The sequence below is a fragment of the Blennius ocellaris genome (assembly GCF_963422515.1).
Source record: "Blennius ocellaris genome assembly, chromosome: 12".
NCBI classification, from domain to species: domain Eukaryota; kingdom Metazoa; phylum Chordata; class Actinopteri; order Blenniiformes; family Blenniidae; genus Blennius; species Blennius ocellaris.
In genome coordinates this window covers 3,756,661-3,780,983 of record NC_137661.1, presented here as the reverse complement: position 1 = coordinate 3,780,983, position 24,323 = coordinate 3,756,661, and the positions used below count along the sequence as shown (strand labels likewise).

At 52.2% G+C, this 24,323-nt stretch overlaps 1 protein-coding gene across 1 annotated transcript in view; it reads right to left on the bottom strand.

Moving 5' to 3' along the window:
• atp10a (ATPase phospholipid transporting 10A) overlaps window positions 1-22,781 on the bottom strand; it is a 124,425-nt gene extending 101,644 nt beyond the window's left edge. The window contains exons 1-3 of the mRNA XM_080505856.1: window positions 22,110-22,781; window positions 18,661-18,865; window positions 15,247-15,332 (exon numbers count right to left, since the gene is read on the bottom strand). Coding sequence (XP_080361982.1) covers window positions 15,247-15,332; window positions 18,661-18,865; window positions 22,110-22,579 — 761 coding nt within the window. The 5' untranslated portion in view covers window positions 22,580-22,781. The remainder of the gene's footprint in view (window positions 1-15,246; window positions 15,333-18,660; window positions 18,866-22,109) is intronic.
• Window positions 22,782-24,323: the final 1,542 nt, after the last annotated feature.

Below are 24,323 nucleotides of genomic sequence, written 5' to 3'. Positions count from 1 at the left end.
TCTGACTGTCGCCACCACCTCTACCTGACTATCTCCACCTCCTCTACCTGACTGTCGCCACCTCCTCTACCTGACTGTCTCCACCTCTACCCGACTGTCTCCACCTCTACCTGACTGTCTCCACCTCCTCTACCTGACTGTCTCCACCACCTCTACCTGACTGTCTCCACCTCTACCTGACTGTCTCCACCTCTACCTGACTGTCTCCACCACCTCTACCCGACTGTCTCCACCTCTACCCGACTGTCTCCACCTCCTCTACCTGACTGTCGCCACCTCTACCTGACTGTCTCCACCACCTCTACCTGACTGTCGCCACCACCTCTACCTGACTGTCGCTACCTCCTCTACCTGACTGTCTCCACCACCTACTGTCGCCACCACCTCTACCTGACTGTCGCCACCACCTCTACCTGCCTGTTGCCACCTCCTCTACCTGACTGTCTCCACCACCTCTACCTGACTGTCTCCACCACCTACTGTCGCCACCAACTCTACCTGACTGTCTCCACCACCTCTACCTGACTGTCGCCACCACCTCTACCTGACTGTCGCCACCTCCTCTACCTGACTGTCTCCACCACCTCTACCTGACTGTCGCTACCTCCTCTACCTGACTGTCTCCACCACCTACTGTCGCCACCACCTCTACCTGACTGTCTCCACCACCTCTACCTGACTGTCGCCACCTCCTCTACCTGACTGTCTCCACCACCTCTACCTGACTGTCGCTACCTCCTCTACCTGACTGTCTCCACCACCTACTGTCTCCACCACCTCTACCCGACTGTCTCCACCTCCTCTACCTGACTGTCTCCACCTCCTCTACCTGACTGTCTCCACCACCTCTACCTGACTGTCGCTACCTCCTCTACCTGACTGTCTCCACCACCTACTGTCGCCACCAACTCTACCTGACTGTCTCCACCACCTCTACCTGACTGTCGCCACCACCTCTACCTGACTGTCTCCACCACCTCTACCTGACTGTCGCTACCTCCTCTACCTGACTGTCTCCACCACCTACTGTCTCCACCACCTCTACCTGACTGTCTCCACCTCCTCTACCTGACTGTCTCCACCTCCTCTACCTGACTGTCTCCACCTCCTCTACCTGACTGTCTCCACCACCTCTACCTGACTGTCTCCACCACCTCTACCTGACTGTCGCCACCTCCTCTACCTGACTGTCTCCACCACCTCTACCTGACTGTCGCTACCTCCTCTACCTGACTGTCTCCACCACCTACTGTCTCCACCACCTCTACCTGACTGTCTCCACCTCCTCTACCTGACTGTCTCCACCTCCTCTACCTGACTGTCGCCACCACCTCTACCTGACTGTCTCCACCTCCTCTACCTGACTGTCTCCACCTCCTCTACCTGACTATCTCCACCTCTACCTGACTGTCTCCACCTCTACCTGACTGTCGCCACCTCCTCTAACTGACTGTCGCCACCACCTCTACCTGACTGTATCCACCTCCTCTACCTGACTGTCTCCACCTCCTCTACCTGACTGTCTCCACCTCCTCTACCTGACTGTCGCCACCACCTCTACCTGACTGTCTCCACCACCTCTACCTGACTGTCTCCACCACCTCTTCCTGACCGTCTCCACCACCTCTACCTGACTGTCTCCACCACCTACTGTCGCCACCACCTCTACCTGACTGTTACCACCTCCTCTACCTGACTGTCTCCACCACCTCTACCTGACTGTCGCCACCTCCTCTACCTGACTGTCTCCACCTCCCCTACCTGACTGTCTCCACCTCCTCTACCTGACTGTCTCCACCACCTCTACCTGACTGTCTCCACCTCTACCTGACTGTCGCCACCTCCTCTATCTGACTGTCGCCACCACCTCTACCTGACTATCTCCACCTCCTCTACCTGACTGTCGCCACCTCCTCTACCTGACTGTCTCCACCTCTACCCGACTGTCTCCACCTCTACCTGACTGTCTCCACCTCCTCTACCTGACTGTCTCCACCACCTCTACCTGACTGTCTCCACCTCTACCTGACTGTCTCCACCACCTCTACCCGACTGTCTCCACCTCTACCCGACTGTCTCCACCTCCTCTACCTGACTGTCGCCACCTCTACCTGACTGTCTCCACCACCTCTACCTGACTGTCGCCACCACCTCTACCTGACTGTCGCTACCTCCTCTACCTGACTGTCTGCACCACCTACTGTCGCCACCACCTCTACCTGACTGTCGCCACCACCTCTACCTGCCTGTTGCCACCTCCTCTACCTGACTGTCTCCACCACCTCTACCTGACTGTCTCCACCACCTACTGTCGCCACCAACTCTACCTGACTGTCTCCACCACCTCTACCTGACTGTCGCCACCACCTCTACCTGACTGTCGCCACCTCCTCTACCTGACTGTCTCCACCACCTCTACCTGACTGTCGCTACCTCCTCTACCTGACTGTCTCCACCACCTACTGTCGCCACCACCTCTACCTGACTGTCTCCACCACCTCTACCTGACTGTCGCCACCTCCTCTACCTGACTGTCTCCACCACCTCTACCTGACTGTCGCTACCTCCTCTACCTGACTGTCTCCACCACCTACTGTCTCCACCACCTCTACCCGACTGTCTCCACCTCCTCTACCTGACTGTCTCCACCACCTCTACCTGACTGTCGCTACCTCCTCTACCTGACTGTCTCCACCACCTACTGTCGCCACCAACTCTACCTGACTGTCTCCACCACCTCTACCTGACTGTCGCCACCACCTCTACCTGACTGTCGCCACCTCCTCTACCTGACTGTCTCCACCACCTCTACCTGACTGTCGCTACCTCCTCTACCTGACTGTCTCCACCACCTACTGTCGCCACCACCTCTACCTGACTGTCTCCACCACCTCTACCTGACTGTCGCCACCTCCTCTACCTGACTGTCTCCACCACCTCTACCTGACTGTCGCTACCTCCTCTACCTGACTGTCTCCACCACCTACTGTCTCCACCACCTCTACCTGACTGTCTCCACCTCCTCTACCTGACTGTCTCCACCTCCTCTACCTGACTGTCTCCACCACCTCTACCTGACTGTCTCCACCTCCTCTACCTGACTGTCTCCACCACCTCTACCTGACTGTCTCCACCACCTCTACCTGACTGTCGCTACCTCCTCTACCTGACTGTCTCCACCACCTACTGTCTCCACCACCTCTACCTGACTGTCTCCACCTCCTCTACCTGACTGTCTCCACGACCTCTACCTGACTGTCTCCACCACCTCTACCTGACTGTCGCCACCACCTCTACCTGACTGTCTCCACCTCCTCTACCTGACTGTCTCCACCACCTCTACCTGACTGTCTCCACCTCCTCTACCTGACTGTCTCTACCACCTCTACCTGACTGTCTCCACCACCTCTACCTGACTGTCGCCACCACCTCTACCTGACTGTCTCCACCTCTACCTGACTGTCTCCACCTCCTCTGCCTGACTGTCGCCACCACCTCTACCTGACTGTCGCCACCACCTCTACCCGACTGTCTCCACCACCTCTTCCTGACTGTCTCCACCACCTCTACCCGACTGTCTCCACCACCTCTTCCTGACTGTCTCCACCTCCTCTACCTGACTGTCTCCACCTCCTCTGCCTGACTGTCTCCACCACCTCTGCCTGACTGTCTCCACCACCTCTACCTGACTGTCTCCACCACCTCTACCTGACTGTCGCCACCACCTCTACCTGACTGTCTCCACCACCTCTACCTGACTGTCTCCACCACCTCTTCCTGACTGTCTCCACCACCTCTACCTGACTGTCTCCACCTCCTCTACCTGACTGTCTCCACCACCTCTACCTGACTGTCTCCACCTCCTCTACCTGACTGTCTCCACCACCTCTACCTGACTGTCGCTACCTCCTCTACCTGACTGTCTCCACCACCTCTTCCTGACCGTCTCCACCACCTCTACCTGACTGTCTCCACCACCTACTGTCGCCACCACCTCTACCTGACTGTTACCACCTCTTCTACCTGACTGTCTCCACCACCTACTGTCGCCACTCCTCTACCTGACTGTCTCCACCTCCTCTACCTGACTGTCTCCACCTCCTCTACCTGACTGTCGCCACCACCTCTACCTGACTGTCTCCACCTCCTCTACCTGACTATCTCCACCTCTACCTGACTGTCTCCACCTCCTCTACCTGACTATCTCCACCTCTACCTGACTGTCTCCACCTCTACCTGACTGTCGCCACCTCCTCTACCTGACTGTCACCACCACCTCTACCTGACTGTCTCCACCTCCTCTACCTGACTGTCTCCACCTCCTCTACCTGACTGTCGCCACCACCTCTACCTGACTGTCGCCACCACCTCTACCTGACTGTCTCCACCACCTCTACCTGACTGTCTCCACCTCCTCTACCTGACTGTCTCCACCTCTACCTGACTGTCGCCACCTCCTCTATCTGACTGTCGCCACCACCTCTACCTGACTATCTCCACCTCCTCTACCTGACTGTCGCCACCTCCTCTACCTGACTGTCTCCACCTCTACCCGACTGTCTCCACCTCTACCTGACTGTCTCCACCTCCTCTACCTGACTGTCTCCACCACCTCTACCTGACTGTCTCCACCTCTACCTGACTGTCTCCACCTCTACCTGACTGTCTCCACCACCTCTACCCGACTGTCTCCACCTCTACCCGACTGTCTCCACCTCTACCCGACTGTCTCCACCTCCTCTACCTGACTGTCGCCACCTCTACCTGACTGTCTCCACCACCTCTACCTGACTGTCGCCACCACCTCTACCTGACTGTCGCTACCTCCTCTACCTGACTGTCTCCACCACCTACTGTCGCCACCACCTCTACCTGACTGTCGCCACCACCTCTACCTGCCTGTTGCCACCTCCTCTACCTGACTGTCTCCACCACCTCTACCTGACTGTCTCCACCACCTACTGTCGCCACCAACTCTACCTGACTGTCTCCACCACCTCTACCTGACTGTCGCCACCACCTCTACCTGACTGTCGCCACCTCCTCTACCTGACTGTCTCCACCACCTCTACCTGACTGTCGCTACCTCCTCTACCTGACTGTCTCCACCACCTACTGTCGCCACCACCTCTACCTGACTGTCTCCACCACCTCTACCTGACTGTCGCCACCTCCTCTACCTGACTGTCTCCACCACCTCTACCTGACTGTCGCTACCTCCTCTACCTGACTGTCTCCACCACCTACTGTCTCCACCACCTCTACCTGACTGTCGCTACCTCCTCTACCTGACTGTCTCCACCACCTACTGTCTCCACCACCTCTACCTGACTGTCTCCACCTCCTCTACCTGACTGTCTCCACCTCCTCTACCTGACTGTCTCCACCACCTCTACCTGACTGTCTCCACCTCCTCTACCTGACTGTCTCCACCACCTCTACCTGACTGTCTCCACCACCTCTACCTGACTGTCGCTACCTCCTCTACCTGACTGTCTCCACCACCTACTGTCTCCACCACCTCTACCTGACTGTCTCCACCTCCTCTACCTGACTGTCTCCACCTCCTCTACCTGACTGTCTCCACCTCCTCTACCTGACTGTCTCCACCACCTCTACCTGACTGTCTCCACCACCTCTACCTGACTGTCTCCACCACCTCTACCTGACTGTCGCCACCTCCTCTACCTGACTGTCTCCACCACCTCTACCTGACTGTCGCTACCTCCTCTACCTGACTGTCTCCACCACCTCTACCTGACTGTCTCCACCTCCTCTACCTGACTGTCTCCACCTCCTCTACCTGACTGTCGCCACCACCTCTACCTGACTGTCTCCACCTCCTCTACCTGACTGTCTCCACCTCCGCTACCTGACTATCTCCACCTCTACCTGACTGTCTCCACCTCTACCTGACTGTCGCCACCTCCTCTAACTGACTGTCGCCACCCGCCTCTACCTGACTGTATCCACCTCCTCTACCTGACTGTCTCCACCTCCTCTACCTGACTGTCTCCACCTCCTCTACCTGACTGTCGCCACCACCTCTACCTGACTGTCTCCACCACCTCTACCTGACTGTCTCCACCACCTCTTCCTGACCGTCTCCACCACCTCTACCTGACTGTCTCCACCACCTACTGTCGCCACCACCTCTACCTGACTGTTACCACCTCCTCAACCTGACTGTCTCCACCACCTCTACCTGACTGTCGCCACCTCCTCTACCTGACTGTCTCCACCTCCCCTACCTGACTGTCTCCACCTCCTCTACCTGACTGTCTCCACCACCTCTACCTGACTGTCTCCACCTCTACCTGACTGTCGCCACCTCCTCTATCTGACTGTCGCCACCACCTCTACCTGACTATCTCCACCTCCTCTACCTGACTGTCGCCACCTCCTCTACCTGACTGTCTCCACCTCTACCCGACTGTCTCCACCTCTACCTGACTGTCTCCACCTCCTCTACCTGACTGTCTCCACCACCTCTACCTGACTGTCTCCACCTCTACCTGACTGTCTCCACCACCTCTACCCGACTGTCTCCACCTCTACCCGACTGTCTCCACCTCTACCCGACTGTCTCCACCTCCTCTACCTGACTGTCGCCACCTCTACCTGACTGTCTCCACCACCTCTACCTGACTGTCGCCACCACCTCTACCTGACTGTCGCTACCTCCTCTACCTGACTGTCTCCACCACCTACTGTCGCCACCACCTCTACCTGACTGTCTCCACCACCTCTACCTGACTGTCGCCACCTCCTCTACCTGACTGTCTCCACCACCTCTACCTGACTGTCGCTACCTCCTCTACCTGACTGTCTCCACCACCTACTGTCTCCACCACCTCTACCCGACTGTCTCCACCTCCTCTACCTGACTGTCTCCACCTCCTCTACCTGACTGTCTCCACCACCTCTACCTGACTGTCGCTACCTCCTCTACCTGACTGTCTCCACCACCTACTGTCGCCACCAACTCTACCTGACTGTCTCCACCACCTCTACCTGACTGTCGCCACCACCTCTACCTGACTGTCTCCACCACCTCTACCTGACTGTCGCTACCTCCTCTACCTGACTGTCTCCACCACCTACTGTCTCCACCACCTCTACCTGACTGTCTCCACCTCCTCTACCTGACTGTCTCCACCTCCTCTACCTGACTGTCTCCACCTCCTCTACCTGACTGTCTCCACCACCTCTACCTGACTGTCTCCACCACCTCTACCTGACTGTCGCCACCTCCTCTACCTGACTGTCTCCACCACCTCTACCTGACTGTCGCTACCTCCTCTACCTGACTGTCTCCACCACCTCTACCTGACTGTCTCCACCTCCTCTACCTGACTGTCTCCACCTCCTCTACCTGACTGTCGCCACCACCTCTACCTGACTGTCTCCACCTCCTCTACCTGACTGTCTCCACCTCCGCTACCTGACTATCTCCACCTCTACCTGACTGTCTCCACCTCTACCTGACTGTCGCCACCTCCTCTAACTGACTGTCGCCACCACCTCTACCTGACTGTATCCACCTCCTCTACCTGACTGTCTCCACCTCCTCTACCTGACTGTCTCCACCTCCTCTACCTGACTGTCGCCACCACCTCTACCTGACTGTCTCCACCACCTCTTCCTGACCGTCTCCACCACCTCTACCTGACTGTCTCCACCACCTACTGTCGCCACCACCTCTACCTGACTGTTACCACCTCCTCAACCTGACTGTCTCCACCACCTCTACCTGACTGTCGCCACCTCCTCTACCTGACTGTCTCCACCTCCCCTACCTGACTGTCTCCACCTCCTCTACCTGACTGTCTCCACCACCTCTACCTGACTGTCTCCACCTCTACCTGACTGTCGCCACCTCCTCTATCTGACTGTCGCCACCACCTCTACCTGACTATCTCCACCTCCTCTACCTGACTGTCGCCACCTCCTCTACCTGACTGTCTCCACCTCTACCCGACTGTCTCCACCTCTACCTGACTGTCTCCACCTCCTCTACCTGACTGTCTCCACCACCTCTACCTGACTGTCTCCACCTCTACCTGACTGTCTCCACCACCTCTACCCGACTGTCTCCACCTCTACCCGACTGTCTCCACCTCTACCCGACTGTCTCCACCTCCTCTACCTGACTGTCGCCACCTCTACCTGACTGTCTCCACCACCTCTACCTGACTGTCGCCACCACCTCTACCTGACTGTCGCTACCTCCTCTACCTGACTGTCTCCACCACCTACTGTCGCCACCACCTCTACCTGACTGTCGCCACCACCTCTACCTGCCTGTTGCCACCTCCTCTACCTGACTGTCTCCACCACCTCTACCTGACTGTCTCCACCACCTACTGTCGCCACCAACTCTACCTGACTGTCTCCACCACCTCTACCTGACTGTCGCCACCACCTCTACCTGACTGTCGCCACCTCCTCTACCTGACTGTCTCCACCACCTCTACCTGACTGTCGCTACCTCCTCTACCTGACTGTCTCCACCACCTACTGTCGCCACCACCTCTACCTGACTGTCTCCACCACCTCTACCTGACTGTCGCCACCTCCTCTACCTGACTGTCTCCACCACCTCTACCTGACTGTCGCTACCTCCTCTACCTGACTGTCTCCACCACCTACTGTCTCCACCACCTCTACCCGACTGTCGCCACCACCTCTACCTGACTATCTCCACCTCCTCTACCTGACTGTCGCCACCTCCTCTACCTGACTGTCTCCACCTCTACCCGACTGTCTCCACCTCTACCTGACTGTCTCCACCTCCTCTACCTGACTGTCTCCACCACCTCTACCTGACTGTCTCCACCTCTACCTGACTGTCTCCACCACCTCTACCCGACTGTCTCCACCTCTACCCGACTGTCTCCACCTCTACCCGACTGTCTCCACCTCCTCTACCTGACTGTCGCCACCTCTACCTGACTGTCTCCACCACCTCTACCTGACTGTCGCCACCACCTCTACCTGACTGTCGCTACCTCCTCTACCTGACTGTCTCCACCACCTACTGTCGCCACCACCTCTACCTGACTGTCGCCACCACCTCTACCTGCCTGTTGCCACCTCCTCTACCTGACTGTCTCCACCACCTCTACCTGACTGTCTCCACCACCTACTGTCGCCACCAACTCTACCTGACTGTCTCCACCACCTCTACCTGACTGTCGCCACCACCTCTACCTGACTGTCGCCACCTCCTCTACCTGACTGTCTCCACCACCTCTACCTGACTGTCGCTACCTCCTCTACCTGACTGTCTCCACCACCTACTGTCGCCACCACCTCTACCTGACTGTCTCCACCACCTCTACCTGACTGTCGCCACCTCCTCTACCTGACTGTCTCCACCACCTCTACCTGACTGTCGCTACCTCCTCTACCTGACTGTCTCCACCACCTACTGTCTCCACCACCTCTACCCGACTGTCTCCACCTCCTCTACCTGACTGTCTCCACCACCTCTACCTGACTGTCGCTACCTCCTCTACCTGACTGTCTCCACCACCTACTGTCGCCACCAACTCTACCTGACTGTCTCCACCACCTCTACCTGACTGTCGCCACCACCTCTACCTGACTGTCGCCACCTCCTCTACCTGACTGTCTCCACCACCTCTACCTGACTGTCGCTACCTCCTCTACCTGACTGTCTCCACCACCTACTGTCGCCACCACCTCTACCTGACTGTCTCCACCACCTCTACCTGACTGTCGCCACCTCCTCTACCTGACTGTCTCCACCACCTCTACCTGACTGTCGCTACCTCCTCTACCTGACTGTCTCCACCACCTACTGTCTCCACCACCTCTACCTGACTGTCTCCACCTCCTCTACCTGACTGTCTCCACCTCCTCTACCTGACTGTCTCCACCACCTCTACCTGACTGTCTCCACCTCCTCTACCTGACTGTCTCCACCACCTCTACCTGACTGTCTCCACCACCTCTACCTGACTGTCGCTACCTCCTCTACCTGACTGTCTCCACCACCTACTGTCTCCACCACCTCTACCTGACTGTCTCCACCTCCTCTACCTGACTGTCTCCACCTCCTCTACCTGACTGTCTCCACCTCCTCTACCTGACTGTCGCCACCACCTCTACCTGACTGTCGCCACCACCTCTACCTGACTGTCTCCACCTCCTCTACCTGACTGTCTCCACCTCCTGTACCTGACTGTCTCCACCTCTACCTGACTGTCTCCACCTCCTCTACCTGACTGTCTCCACCTCTACCTGACTGTCTCCACCTCCTCTACCTGACTGTCTCCACCTCCTCTACCCACACTAACTTTTCCCTCCATTGAAAAGCATGGCCATATATTTTCTAGTAGAGGCTTAACTGTTACCCCCACAACAACAATAATGTTCGTTTACACGACAATGGTACTCAGAGCCTCTTAAAATGCAACTTTTTGAAAATGCCTCCCAAGATGGAACTTTTCAAAGACGCTCCAACTCCGGCCCTTTCCACACGAGCCAAAACATTTCCTCCCAGTCATTTAGTGACATTCTACTTTCCACTGGTTTTCCAGCAGAACTAATCGTCTCCACACCTGCAAGACGTCCCAGAAGAGAACAAAGTGTGTCCTCTCTCTCCCTGGTGGTTCCAGGTTTTAAAAAGTGTGTTGCTCCAAGCAGCCAATCAGAATCAAACCCTCTATAGTGTCATCGGGGGTTCAGCCAATCAGAATCAAACCCTCTATAGTGTCATCGGGGGTTCAGCCAATCAGAATCAAACCCTCTATAGTGTCATCGGGGGTTCAGCCAATCAGAATCAAACCCTATATAGTGTCATCGGGGGTTCAGCCAATCACAATCAAGGTAGGCTCCTCCCCTTTGACTCCTCCCACAATCAGGCAGCTCTGCTCTGGCACATGGCACCACGAGAGGAAGTACTTCCTCCTCTTCCCAAGATGGGCATGTGTGGGCGGAGCCAGTCCAGCTCACACAGACACAGCAGATTCTGAATGCAGCTTCTAGGATCAATATTGTAATGGAGGAGAATCAAGGAGAAGCTGGATTTGGGGCAATAAACTTTAAAGAGACCGTGTGGAAGTGTTGAAAATGTGTATAATATGACCCGTTTAAAAACATTTGGGTCCACAAGTCACCATGAGCTCCAAACAATCAGGACAGGGCTTTCGGTAGCCTTTTCCAAAAAGCTGCATGTTCAGCAAACCAAAGTTTCGTGTTTTCACTTGAAAGCGCTCCACTTCCTGTCTGGCCGACTTCTACTCAGGAAGACAATGGCTTTAGTTCCACTAGGTGGCAGTAGTAAGTCAGCGTAGTACCGTGCAGTGTGTTTGCAGACAAGCCCTTTCATCAGCTGGCCAGCTTGCACAGCTCATTAGCCACGACAGCACGGAGAATACACATCAAGTCAATGTCATGAATATTGTTCTCTTCCTTTAATCTACTTTCACCTGTTTTGCACCCCAAAATAGTACATGCTGCACCTGCAAGAATGACGGCAAACACGCAATATATGATTGTGTTTTCCCAGTATGGCGATAGCAATATTTGCAGTAAATGCAATCCATGAAGTCGTTGATCTTTGTGGTCAGAGATTTGTTCATGCAAATAACAGTGCTCTTCCTCTTGGCACAATTAAGCACAACTGTAACTGGATTGTTTGTGTTTCTGTCCTTTGCTCTGTGGTCACCAGGAAGATAATAACTAGGGCTCTCGGAATAATTTAACAATTAAAAAAATGTCCCTCTCTTACTTCATACTCGATGACTTTGAATGAGCAGATTATGAATGCACAGTGTGCGGAGACGAGGGCTGCTCAGTTAATCGAATTTTAATGGTGATTACGATTTTGGCGCCAGACGATCTCAAAATTCCGATAATTGAGGACAAAGGATTGTGCAGTGTTTTCGTCCTGCATGTGGCTGCAGGGCCGCCACTCTCCTCCCCCCCCCCCCCCCCCCCCCCCGAATTGAACTACCATTGAGAACTTGATAATATTTATTTATTTATCTGTATAAACCACTGTATCAGTTGCTGGCACCAGCATTCTGCATACAATCGCCTGATTATCAAAATAAATCTGCTATGGTGTGAGGTTTTATGCACCTTGCGATGTGGTGGGCAACTTTGTAAGAGGCTAACAGGCTTTTTTGTTTACTGATGCCGCGCTGACAAAATGAGCGGCTTGTTGGCGATACTCATGGAGTTTACCATGAAACAACTCCAGTGGCTTACTGACATAACGGGTGTATGGTCTCCAGGTGTATGGTCTCCAGGTGTATGGTGTATGGTCTCCAGGTGTATGGTGTATGGTCTCCAGTCTTCATTTATTTGGTTTCATGCTCCGCTGCCAGAGTTTTTAGGCATAAAACACAAACGGGTGTTTCCTGGTTTCCGACGTGTTCACGGTAAACCTAAGGGCGATGTAGCATCGTCATACCTCCTGCTCTTACTAGGTGTATGTTTACTCTCACCTGTTTTCTTTTCCTCTGACGCCTCATCCTTTTTTCTTTTCACTCCTGTCAGAAACTTCTCCACCTCCTCCTCCTCCAGCTCTGTAGTACACCGGTGTTCATGTGTAGTACTTCTTCTACTCTACTGGTTGAACAGGCAGCCTGTTGATTAGTTTGAGCACTGCTGCCACCTAGTGGCTGGAGGCCCTTTTTTATCGTTCAAGCATGAATAAAGACACTAATACTGAAAGTCGCGCCCCCCCTGACACCCCACCACGCCCCCCCAGGGGGGCGCGCCCCACCATTTGAGAAGCACTGCATTTAACCCAAACACGCAGGCGCTAGCTACATAGCGGTAAGTTGGTACGTTTACATTTTCCAAAAAAGTTATGAATGTATGGTTTCTGGCGTGTGGTCGCCGTTGATATACCTGCTGTAAACCAACATATTTATGATGCAAATACCAGCGTGTTACACCAGTGGTTTAGGTCACGTGTCATTTTAAAGCTCAGTCATGCTAACGGTGGCTAGCATTAAAACACCGCAGGGTTAACATTTTTCAGTACATGACGTAAAGGAACTTCATATATCCGATGGGTGAAGCAGTTTGTAAAGAGTGCAGCAAGTGACATAATCGTGTAAATAATTGTGATTTCAATACTGCCCAAAATAATCGTGAGTAGGATTTTTTTCCATAATGGAGCAGCCCCAGTGGAGACAGTACTTTTTTTTTTTTTTTAATGTGTGCTGGTACCACAATCATTTCTCTTGTTGATGTTGCAATAAACAAAATGTGCAATATATTGTGCAGAATCAGTGATTTATAAATATGTGACATCATTAGGATATTACCATATTTTCTGCCCTATAAGGCGCACCTACATTGATTGACATAATTTACAACTTTGTTCATAATTTACAACTTTGTTTATATATAAGGCGCACCGCCCTATAAGGTGCATGGAATAGACCAGTGGTCAGCAACCTTTATAGCTCAAAGCCATTAGGTTACATTTTCCACTGATTCTAACACCCACAGAGGTGCACACGCTTTATTTTGATAGTCCTACCTGCAGCCTATGCCAGGAGGACACTACACACAAAACCTTCTTCACTGCTGGTTGACAACTTACAACTACCGGTAATAATAATAATAATGATAAACTAAACTACATGAACTAAGCAACAAAAACACAACACAACACAATTATTACCGACACCACAAACCAAATAGAACCCCCAATAATTGCATTTAAAACACCACAAACAGCTGCAATGAATTATGGGAGTTTCTATCGGCTGCACTGAGGAACTCAGGATGTCCCATCATGCCTTGCAGCGACAAATTCATGTTTTGTGTTGTTGGAGGTTATTGTGGGTTGTTGTTGGGCTTGGTGTTGTGTTGATTGTGTTTATGTGTTTTTGTTCCCCAGTTTAGGGAGTCATTATTTCATCTAGTTTATTTTGGTTTGTTAGAATGTTGGTGTGCAACCATGAGTGATGAAGGTGTTGTGTGGAGTGTCGTCCGCTCTGAAGATCCGGTTGAGAAGTTAGAGTTGTCAAAATAAAAGCTTCTGGTTGTTCAGCTGTCAAATAGCAGTCTCAAGTAGAGCAATTCTTCCATATATAAGGCGCACCGGGCTATAAGGCGCACTGGCAGCTTTTGAGAAAATTTGAGGTATTTAGGTGCCTTATAGGGCGGAAAATACGGTAGTAATAAAGGATTATTCAGCGATCTGTCTGTGAGGCCAGCGAGACGCAGGAAATCTGAGAACACTACAGTGCCGCTTTAAAAGCAGCCTAACAAACGCAAACAAACGCAAGCCTGCCAAAAGAAAACCGGAGCAATGGACACATTTGCTGCAGCAGGAGAGAGTTGCTAAATGCATTTGAATAAAGACGGAGTGGCTCGTCCCTGCTGGAAGTGAGGACAGACATGTACAGGTCCAGGCAGGCTCACCACACACCAAACATAGAACACACAACATTTGTTACAGGTGCACACAAATCCCATCACATACACAAATATTGTTGCTACTGCAACCGTCAGTAAAGATCATGCAGCTTGCATCAAATGCCCCATTTTCTCACTGCACAGGAACATAAGTGACAGCGCTGGATCATGTTAAGAGACATAACGGTGTTTTCAAGGACACGGTGAAAAAAAAAAAAAAATCAACCGAGTGCATCCATTCTGCATTGAAGCCGGTCAACCACTGTGACCCCACATGCTGTTAGCATCGCCTGCCGTCAGTCAACGAGCAGCCCAACTCTTCCTTCCTTCCTTCCTTCCTTCCTTCCTCCCTCCCTCCCTCCCTCCCATGGTCCCAACGCACACCTATGTGCATCTTGGGAAAACACTCACTGCGGACAGAAAGGAACAAGTAAGAGTGAGCGCACAAGTTAATGATTGTCGTAGAGGCCTGGGAATTGCAGATCCAGGAGCTGAACTGCCCAAAGCAGATGTGCTTCAAAAGGTCAGGTCACAAAGAGAGCGCAGTGAAAAACCCTACAGTCGCAACCCAACGAGGCAAATCGTAACCCCGCCGTGGAAAAACTGTGATCATGAGCTGGAAAAACGTCTGGCGCCGTCAACAAACCACATGGTCACATTATTTCTAGTCTGAAGCGGAGCATTAGTCAAAATGCTGCTAAATGAATTCACCGTCAAATTAAATTACAAGCAGAAAACCCTGAAGCCAGCCAACGAGCAAGACTTTGTGAGCGTCGCGGGTTCCAAGCTGTGGTGTGAAGGGTTGGAGAGCGTCGGCCCGGAGGCACTCACATGTATCCTCGGAACCTGTTCAGGTCGTTGTTGGGCTTTTCACATTCGATGACACTGGTGTACTTCAAAGGGTCAAAGTCGCAGTCCTGCAAGCAGAAAAGAAACACGTCAACGTGACAGCACACCGACGTCCACCCTACAGTCACTCATTGAGACAATACGAGGGAAAGACTACAAACGAACTGCACACAATATGGACATTAATTGTTCGCTGAAAGTTTTCGAAGCATAACTCAGTGTTTAGTTATTTGGTCATCAGCTGCTTGGTAGACGGGTATGGGGGTGGAGCTAGGCTGGACTTCCTGTCACTGACTTCCTCTCAAGGAAGAAAAGTCTGAGGGAAGGTTAAAATACTGACATTGCAGTTCAGAGGTAAAGCGAATTCATTGTTATCAAAATACACAAGGGATGCACTGAGTCATGTGTGTACAGAGCATGAATCAAGCTTTAAAGCATTTAATAACTCCTCTTATTGGCACTCAATATTGGCAAGTAGCCAAAGGTTTGTACTCATCCTTTAGAAAAGTGACATTGGTGCATCCCTAATACACAAAACTACAAAACAAAGTAGACTTGAAGTTGATGTTGAATGTCTGAGAGACTGAAACAAAAAGACATTGCTGCTTCAAGGTGGTATGTTCCCTCTGTGTCCTTTATGAGTTTCTGTAAACTAGATCATAAAAAATGGTAACATCCCTTTGTTTAAACTATTGCTATATAATGATTCACTGTTGTATGCCAGCTTTCTCAAAACAACCTAATTCAGAAAAACAATTAAAAAGAAAAACAACAAAAATCAACATTTGTCTCTTGGTCAGTTTGTTTTTAATGGGGAAGTTTCATCATAATCGACTACATTGATTGTTAAAAACAATCTCAAAAAAGTTCGACAGCAGAGTCGAACATTCCACTATTGTGTGCAGAAAAACTTGAGATTGAGATTTGTGTTTTTTTTACAGTGCTGAACAACCATCAAAATAATTATTGCAAATACGTCCATTACAAATGTCTGAAATTCAACAATGAATTCAAATTTAGAGGACAGCATTCTAAAGGAACAGCCAATATAAAAAGGGAAATATTGGATAAACTGCTTTTAAACAGCAGTGTTTCCTTTAAACAGTCGCAGTTGATGTATTTAACTTCAACCTTAGTGTCCTTTCTCAATGCTGTGCAGACACCTGACTGTTATTGCAGCTGAGCAGTGACACTGTAGGGGTCGTGTATCCACTGACGGACTCATTAAGTTCAGCTAAAGTGAGTTGAAAGTCAAACGCTGGTTTATCAGACATTACTGAAAACAGATACGATGAAGTCCGGTGACACTGGTGTCATTTGTGACAATCAGGACTGACAGGACATTCCAGGTCTGCTAGTGTCTCCTGGTAGAAACAACTTCAGTAGGGTGAGAGAGGTTGACCATGTTGTGAAGAAGGTGTCAGTAGGGTGAGAGAGGTTGACCATGTTGTGAAGCAGGTGTCAGTAGGGTGAGAGAGGTTGACCATGTTGTGAAGCAGGTGTCAGTAGGGTGAGAGAGGTTGACCATGTTGTGAAGCAGGTGTCAGTAGGGTGAGAGAGGTTGACCATGTTGTGAAGCAGGTGTCAGTAGGGTGAGAGAGGCTGATCATGTTGTGAAGCAGGTGTCAGTAGGGTGAGAGAGGTTGATAGGTCTATGGCCCTCCTCCTCCTCCAGCTCATCTGGAGTCCATGACTTGTGGTTATTGGTTGACGTTGCGGACCGCCATGTGAGGGAGGGGGTGGATGATGTCTTCTTTTTTCCACAGATGATGGTCTTGGCCGTCCACACCTCACACCCGGGCCGGGGACCATGGTAACAACAACAACAACCTGTTTCCACACCTCACACCCGGGCCGGGGACCGTGGTAACAACAACAACAACCTGTTTCCACACCTCACACCCGGGCCGGGGACCGTGGTAACAACAACAACAACCTGTTTCCACACCTCACACCCGGGCCGGGGACCGTGTTAACAACAACAACAACAACCTGTTTCCACACCTCACACCCGGGCCGGGGACCGTGTTAACAACAACAACAACAACCTGTTTCCACACCTCACACCCGGGCCGGGGACCGTGTTAACAACAACAACAACAACAACCTGTTTCCACACCTCACACCCGGGCCGGGGACCGTGTTAACAACAACAACAACAACCTGTTTCCACACCTCACGCCCGGGCCGGGGACCGTGGTAACAACAACAACAACCTGTTTCCACACCTCACACCCGGGCCGGGGACCATGGTAACAACAACAACAACCTGTTTCCACACCTCACACCCGGGCCGGGGACCATGGTAACAACAACAACAACCTGTTTCCACACCTCACACCCGGGCCGGGGACCATGGTAACAACAACAACAACCTGTTTCCACACCTCACACCCGGGCCGGGGACCGTGTTAACAACAACAACAACAACCTGTTTCCACACCTCACACCCGGGCTGGGGACCGTGTTAACAACAACAACAACAACCTGTTTCCACACCTCACACCCGGGCCGGGGACCATGGTAACAACAACAACAACAACCTGTTTCCACACCTCACACCCGGTCCGGGGACCGTGTTAACAACAACAACAACCTGTTTCCACACCTCACACCCGGGCCGGGGACCGTGTTAACAACAACAACAACAACCTGCTTCCACACCTCACACCCGGGCCGGGGACCGTGGTAACAACAACAACAACAACCTGTTTCCACATCTCACACCCAGGCCGGGGACCATGGTAACAACAACAACAACCTGTTTCCGGGCCGGGGACCGTGTTAACAACAACAACAACCTGTTTCCACATCTCACACCCGGGCCGGGGACCGTGTTAACAACAACAACAACAACAACCTGTTTCCACACCTCACACCCAGGCCGGGGACCGTGGTAACAACAACAACAACCTGTTTCCGGGCCGGGGACCGTGGTAGCAACAACAACAACAACCTGTTTCCGGGCCGGGGACCGTGGTAACAACAACAACAACAACCTGTTTCCACACCTCACACCCGGGCCGGGGACCGTGGTAACAACAACAACAACAACCTGTTTCCACACCTCACACCCGGTCCGGGGACCGTGTTAACAACAACAACAACAACCTGTTTCCACACCTCACACCCGGGCCGGGGACCGTGTTAACAACAACAACAACAACCTGTTTCCGGGCCGGGGACCGTGGTAACAACAACAACAACAACCCGTTTCCAGGCTCCTAAAGCGCCGCCTCGTGTGGCTGACAGGCCAAACACAGTGCGTTTACATGCAGCGGCGTTCTCGTGTCAACGTCTTGAAGGTCCAAGGCACAATAATTGAGCTGGAAGTTTAAATCCAAGCGGTGGACGCCAGAGACCTGGCGGCTAGGAAACGACAAAGCTCCGTCTCACCAGGTCCAGGAAGCTGCGGACCACCTGCCTCTGCTTGAGGTTGGTCTCTCCGTCCAGCGTGGCCGTCTCGAGGTGGCACAGGCGGTCGGGGTCACTGGAGCTCAGCAGGAGGACGTCGGCGGGGAGGACCTCGTTGCACCGCAGCCTGATGAAGTCTCCCACCTGCACCTCCTTCCAGTACTTCTCCACATAACGTCTCTCCACTCTGTGAACAAGTGGAGGGTGAAAAGATGAGGGAGGAAGAACGAGACGTCCGTCTCGCAGTTTCTTAAAACGGGCACTTCAGTCTAGAACTCCACACGGAGATGGGAAGAGCCTGCTTGATGTTCAAGCTGCTGAGAGATGTTGGTATCTAACAAGCAGCTATGAATCAAAACAATTGTAAGTGGTGACTATTTCAAGGATGATCAGTGGGTTTAATGGTGGCTGGTTATCCCTCACTTGGTTTTAGAGGCTGTGCATTAGTGATAGGGCTGAATACTGGACGTTTGACAATGACATGCACTGCAATATTTGGAAAAACTGAAAATAAAGCAATGTCGTGCAATTTAGTAATCAGTCCATTTCTAAAAAAATCTACTGAAGTAGGAAAAATAAAGAAGATATTTTTTGCAATCGAGTCCCCATTGTGTTTCATCTGCCCTCAAACACCAAACAAAAAACAAATGATAGAACTTGAGAGGAAAAGAAAAGATCTTTTAGGGGGGAAACATTCAAAAGCTGCAAATGAAAACATCCTTTAATGAGTGGATGGCCTGATGGATCCTGTCTCGCCCCCCCCCCCCCCCATGGCTCTCAGCCCACAGGGCTCCCTGCCCCCCCCCACAGGGCTCACGGCAGGAGGAGAACCAGTGAGTGGATGGCCTGATGGATCCTGTCTCGCCCCCCCCCCCCATGGCTCTCAGCCCACAGGGCTGTTTGCTCAGTGGCTCGTGGTAACGGTTAGTCCGTGTTTGCTCCTTTACTCTGTTTCTTCTAACAATGTCTTTTCAAAGGTTGTTTGTGTCCACCAACAGGAAAAGCGTGACCAACGCCTGGTTCCTGCAGTCACAATCTCTCCTTCCAGTGGACGTGAGAATGATGTTGTATTCCTGGAGCATCACTACAAACTCAGTGGGTCACTTCCCCAGCTTCACCCTGACCAGTGACCTGGAGGGCCCATTAGCTCATCATCACCATTAACTCTTAGAGATTCTTATAGAGCGTTAGCCTTTTCATCAATGATCTACAAGTTACCAAAACGATCCCACTGTCTTAATGAGGGTTTCTTTTCTTGTTGAACTTGCATTAGAAAAAATGTTTAGAAGTTAAATATCGGGATCGGGAAAATGTCATGGTTACACAATCTCGTTAGATGCTTTTCTTCTGAATCCCCAGCTCGATGAAAACACATCAGTAAATTGAAATTGGACTTTTATGTGGCGCCAGTTTCCATCGAGTCACTCGTGAAGATTTCAGGTGTACTTGAATTAATGGAGTGGCGAGAAAAGTGACCCACAACCTAAGATGTGCAAATTGTTTTCTTGTTGTATTGTTTCTCCTAAAATCATCTAGTGAATCAGACTGACAATTCAACATGTGTATTCTCTGTGTTTAATACCTGACTTGACTCTCAGTCCTCAGCCTCACCACTAATGAGACAAACACCCAAAGTGGAGCGAAGTTCTACGTGTTTGACAAAAACGGCAAAGTAATTCAAGAATGACTAGTTTAACTAAGAAAGAGAAATTAGTATACAGCCTTGAAGTGCTTAAGTTGGTTTAGTACTTTTCGTCTTTAACACTTCAATTGTTTTTGAATTGATCTTTCCTCATGGTGTCACATCAGTGATCCTCACATCAGAGCTCCTGAAGCGATATACTTGAATTAAGCACATTTAAAGGATTTTGCTGAATCGATTTAAGCAGAAAATGTTTGAGTGTGATAAACTCTGAAGTCAAAGGAGGAACGGTAAAGAATTAGAAATATTCAACTTAATTCAAGTCGTTGCAAAGTTAGTGTTCAAAACACTGGAAATGACTCACAACTAGTTTGTTTCACTCCAAAAGAAAGAAGTATTTTGAAAGACAAACATTGAGGTCTTAGACTCTAAAACTACGTCAAATAGACACAAACAAACATGCTTGAATACTGAACATGTATGATTTGGAGTTTAAAAAGGAATCAGGTGGTGGAGTGGTCATCTCTCAATCACAAGCTTTCAGGGTCGATTCCCCATCTCCCACATGTTGAAGTGTCCTTGAGCAAGACACTGGACCCCAAACTGCTCCCAATGAGTGGATTCAGCTTTCTAAAAACCTTCTTCAGGACTGTGAAGATAAAACCCGTCCGGATGTGGACCAACAAGTCCTCCACGACCAACCCGACATGAGAACGGTAAGGCTCAGACGTTGACCAGTCAGAACGAGAAGAGGGTCTTGTTGCCGGGCAGAATTCACCTCCATGATGTCCACCCATCAGGTGAACGTGCGGAGCCACGACACCCTGAGCCTTGTGATGGTCTGAACTCTGCTCTGTCCACTGACCTCACTGCTGCTGGTCACCAGCAGGGCACCAGCAACCTACAGGGTCACCAGCGGGTCCTCCAGGAGGGTCCTCCAGGTGACCCAGTGTTTCCTCCAGGAGGGTCCTCCAGGTGACCCAGTGTTTCCTCCAGGAGGGTCCTCCAGGTGACCCAGCGGGTCCTCCAGGAGGTTCCTCCAGGTGACCCAGTGTTTCCTCCAGGAGGGTCCTCCAGGTGACCCAGCGGGTCCTCCAGGAGGGTCCTCCAGGTGACCCAGCGGGTCCTCCAGGTGGCCCAGTGTTTCCTCCCGGGTGTTCCTCCAGGTGACCCAGCGGGTCCTCTAGGAGGGTCCTCCAGGTGACCCAGCGGGTCCTCCAGGTGGCCCAGTGTTTCCTCCAGGGGGTTCCTCCAGGTGACCCAGCGGGTCCTCCAGGAGGGTCCTCCAGGAGGGTCCTCCAGAGGACCCAGCGGGTCCTCCAGGGGGGTCCTCCAGGTGACCCAGCGGGTCCTCCAGGTGGCCCAGTGTTTCCTCCCGGGTGTTCCTCCAGGTGACCCAGCGGGTCCTCTAGGAGGGTCCTCCAGGTGACCCAGCGGGTCCTCCAGGTGGCCCAGTGTTTCCTCCAGGGGGTTCCTCCAGGTGACCCAGCGGGTCCTCCAGGAGGGTCCTCCAGGTGACCCAGCGGGTCCTCCAGGGGGGTTCTCCAGGTGACCCAGCGGGTCCTCCAGGGGGGTCCTCCAGGTGACCCAGCGGGTCCTCCAGGAGGGTCCTCCAGGAGGGTCCTCCAGAGGACCCAGCGGGTCCTCCAGGGGGGTCCTCCAGGAGGGTCCTCCAGGTGACCCAGCGGGTCCTCCAGGGGGGTCCTCCAGGGGGGTCCTCCAGGAGGGTCCTCCAGGTGACCCAGCGGGTCCTCCAGGAGGCCTGAAACAGGAGCTGCAGCCGGCTCACCTGCTGAACACCAGGCAGTCCATGTGGTTGATCTCCTGGTCGGAGCGGTGGCGGCGGTAGTCCTCCCACAGGTCCTTGATGGCGGTGACGGCCAGGATGAAGACCACCGGGGCCAGGGCCAGCTCGGGCTGGAAGGCGTTCACCACCGGGACGAAGTTGAGCAGCGCGATGAACACGAAGTAGACGTTGGCGAAGCGGTGGAACTGCTCGAAGAGGTTCTTGGGCAGGAAGGACAGCACGGTGTACTTGGTGGTCTTGATGTGGTTGCTGGCGCAGAGCCGGTGGGGCTTGTCGCCCCCCTTCGCCTCCCCAAGGCTGTTGGCGTGGACCGTCCTGGTTTTGTTCTCCTTGTGGCTCCTCTTCCTCCTCCGCCGCCCGCTGCCCGGGGCTCCGGCCGCCCCGGTGTCCCCCCCGGTGTCCCCGCTCCCGGGGGCTCCGGCCGCCCCGGTGTCCCCGCTCCCCGGCGCCATGGCTCGGGCTCCGGCTCCGGCTCCTCGGCCGCCCTCGCGCTGACAAACTTTCCCACACTTCCAACTTGTTGGCGTCGTCTCATACAAGCAGCCGTGCAGCCGCCGTCCATGTGATCATGGTTCGACCGTGTTCTTCACACTAACAGTTCTTCACATCCATGTCTTTCCGCCAGGCAGAGGAAACTTTTTCACTTCTCCCTTTTTTTTCCTCCCCGTCCTGCTGGGAAGGATGCTGAGAGAGTAGGGAGGTACAGCGCCCGCCTGCCGCGGCTCCGCCACTAGATCTTCACCGCACGTGGATGAGCAGGGAGCGTTGCGACTCGCCGCCGCGCTGCGGTGGAGAGCGGCGCTGCGGCGCCGCTGCGCACAGCGGCGAGGCTCAGCAGCGGTGGAAACCTGACCCCGAGGCCCCTCCTCGATCAGCCCGGGGCTTTTTTTCTGTCCAAGTGCCACGCGGTATTATTGAGTTTACTCTGGGCTGCAACACCCAGAAACACACCCAACACTGACCTGTGCTGCAGGGAAACTCGAGTTTCACTCACAAACCCCAACAAAGTGTGAGTTAGAATCCCCAGCAGGAGGGCTGCGGCTTTATTAATCAGGACCCCAACACACACACACACACACACGACACAAAGCTACTTCACTTGTTAAACAAACACTTGAAACGATGACAACACTTTGAAAACTAGATTACAAAATGCAAGCTGGATTTTAGTGTTGCATTTGTCCTTCATTCTAAATGTTTAATGCCATACCATAACACGTTTATATACGTCCTGATACAAAAGTATGTCCCCGAGCCCTGCTGAATGGTAAAAACATAACGAGCAAAGAATGAAATGCAATTAAATACATGTAAAATGTAAATTAGAATAGAATAATGATATAAAATAGGCACAATGTAAGATAAATACATCATTTATTATTATTTTTATATACTAGAACATTCTTGTTTTAAACTCAAAGTGAAAGTATTTTAAATTGTTGCTCCACACAGAATAGAACAGAATAGAATAGAATGTTAAAAATATCAAATGAGTCAGAACAAGAAAATACAAAATATTAGAATGTGTTCTGTGTCACGGGGAGCAGACAGGACCCAAGTGCAGGCTGAGTTCAATCAAGTCTGTTATTCACAAGGACAGTACAGACCGACGAATAGCAGGTTGCTCCTCGACCTGAGGAGCTCAGCAGACTGGACTCCCAATCACTGGACAGGACGGACGAGACATGGACGACTAACAGACCAACACTGACACACACACAGACGGGACATATATTGCTGGCAGGGTAATGACTGGAACTGGCCCCAGGTGTGGAGCGGGACCCCCCAGACCTGTGGCCCGCCCCCTCTGAAGGGAGATCCCAGCCTACGTCCTGATGTTCTGTTCATGTGATGCAGAGACTTCTCATGGAGTTTAAAGGGTAACTGAAATGTTTTTCAGATTTCATCTTTAGAAAGAAGAATAAATATGCTTTCGAAAGGTATATAACATTCCCAGATAAAAGTCCGAATTCCGACCCTTTTAATTGACTTTACATGATGCAGCAGACGACGGTATATTTGCGGGCCATAAATGTGAGCCGCCTGAGCTAGACCGGATATGACGTACGAGGGGTTATATGTCCCAGCCAAAACAACATCAGCTGATTGAAGAATGGAGGGGTTTGGCGATACAGAAGCACCTAGGAGCGATGTTAGCGAAGATTTAAGTGACGTATCGTTGGTTTTGGACGAAGA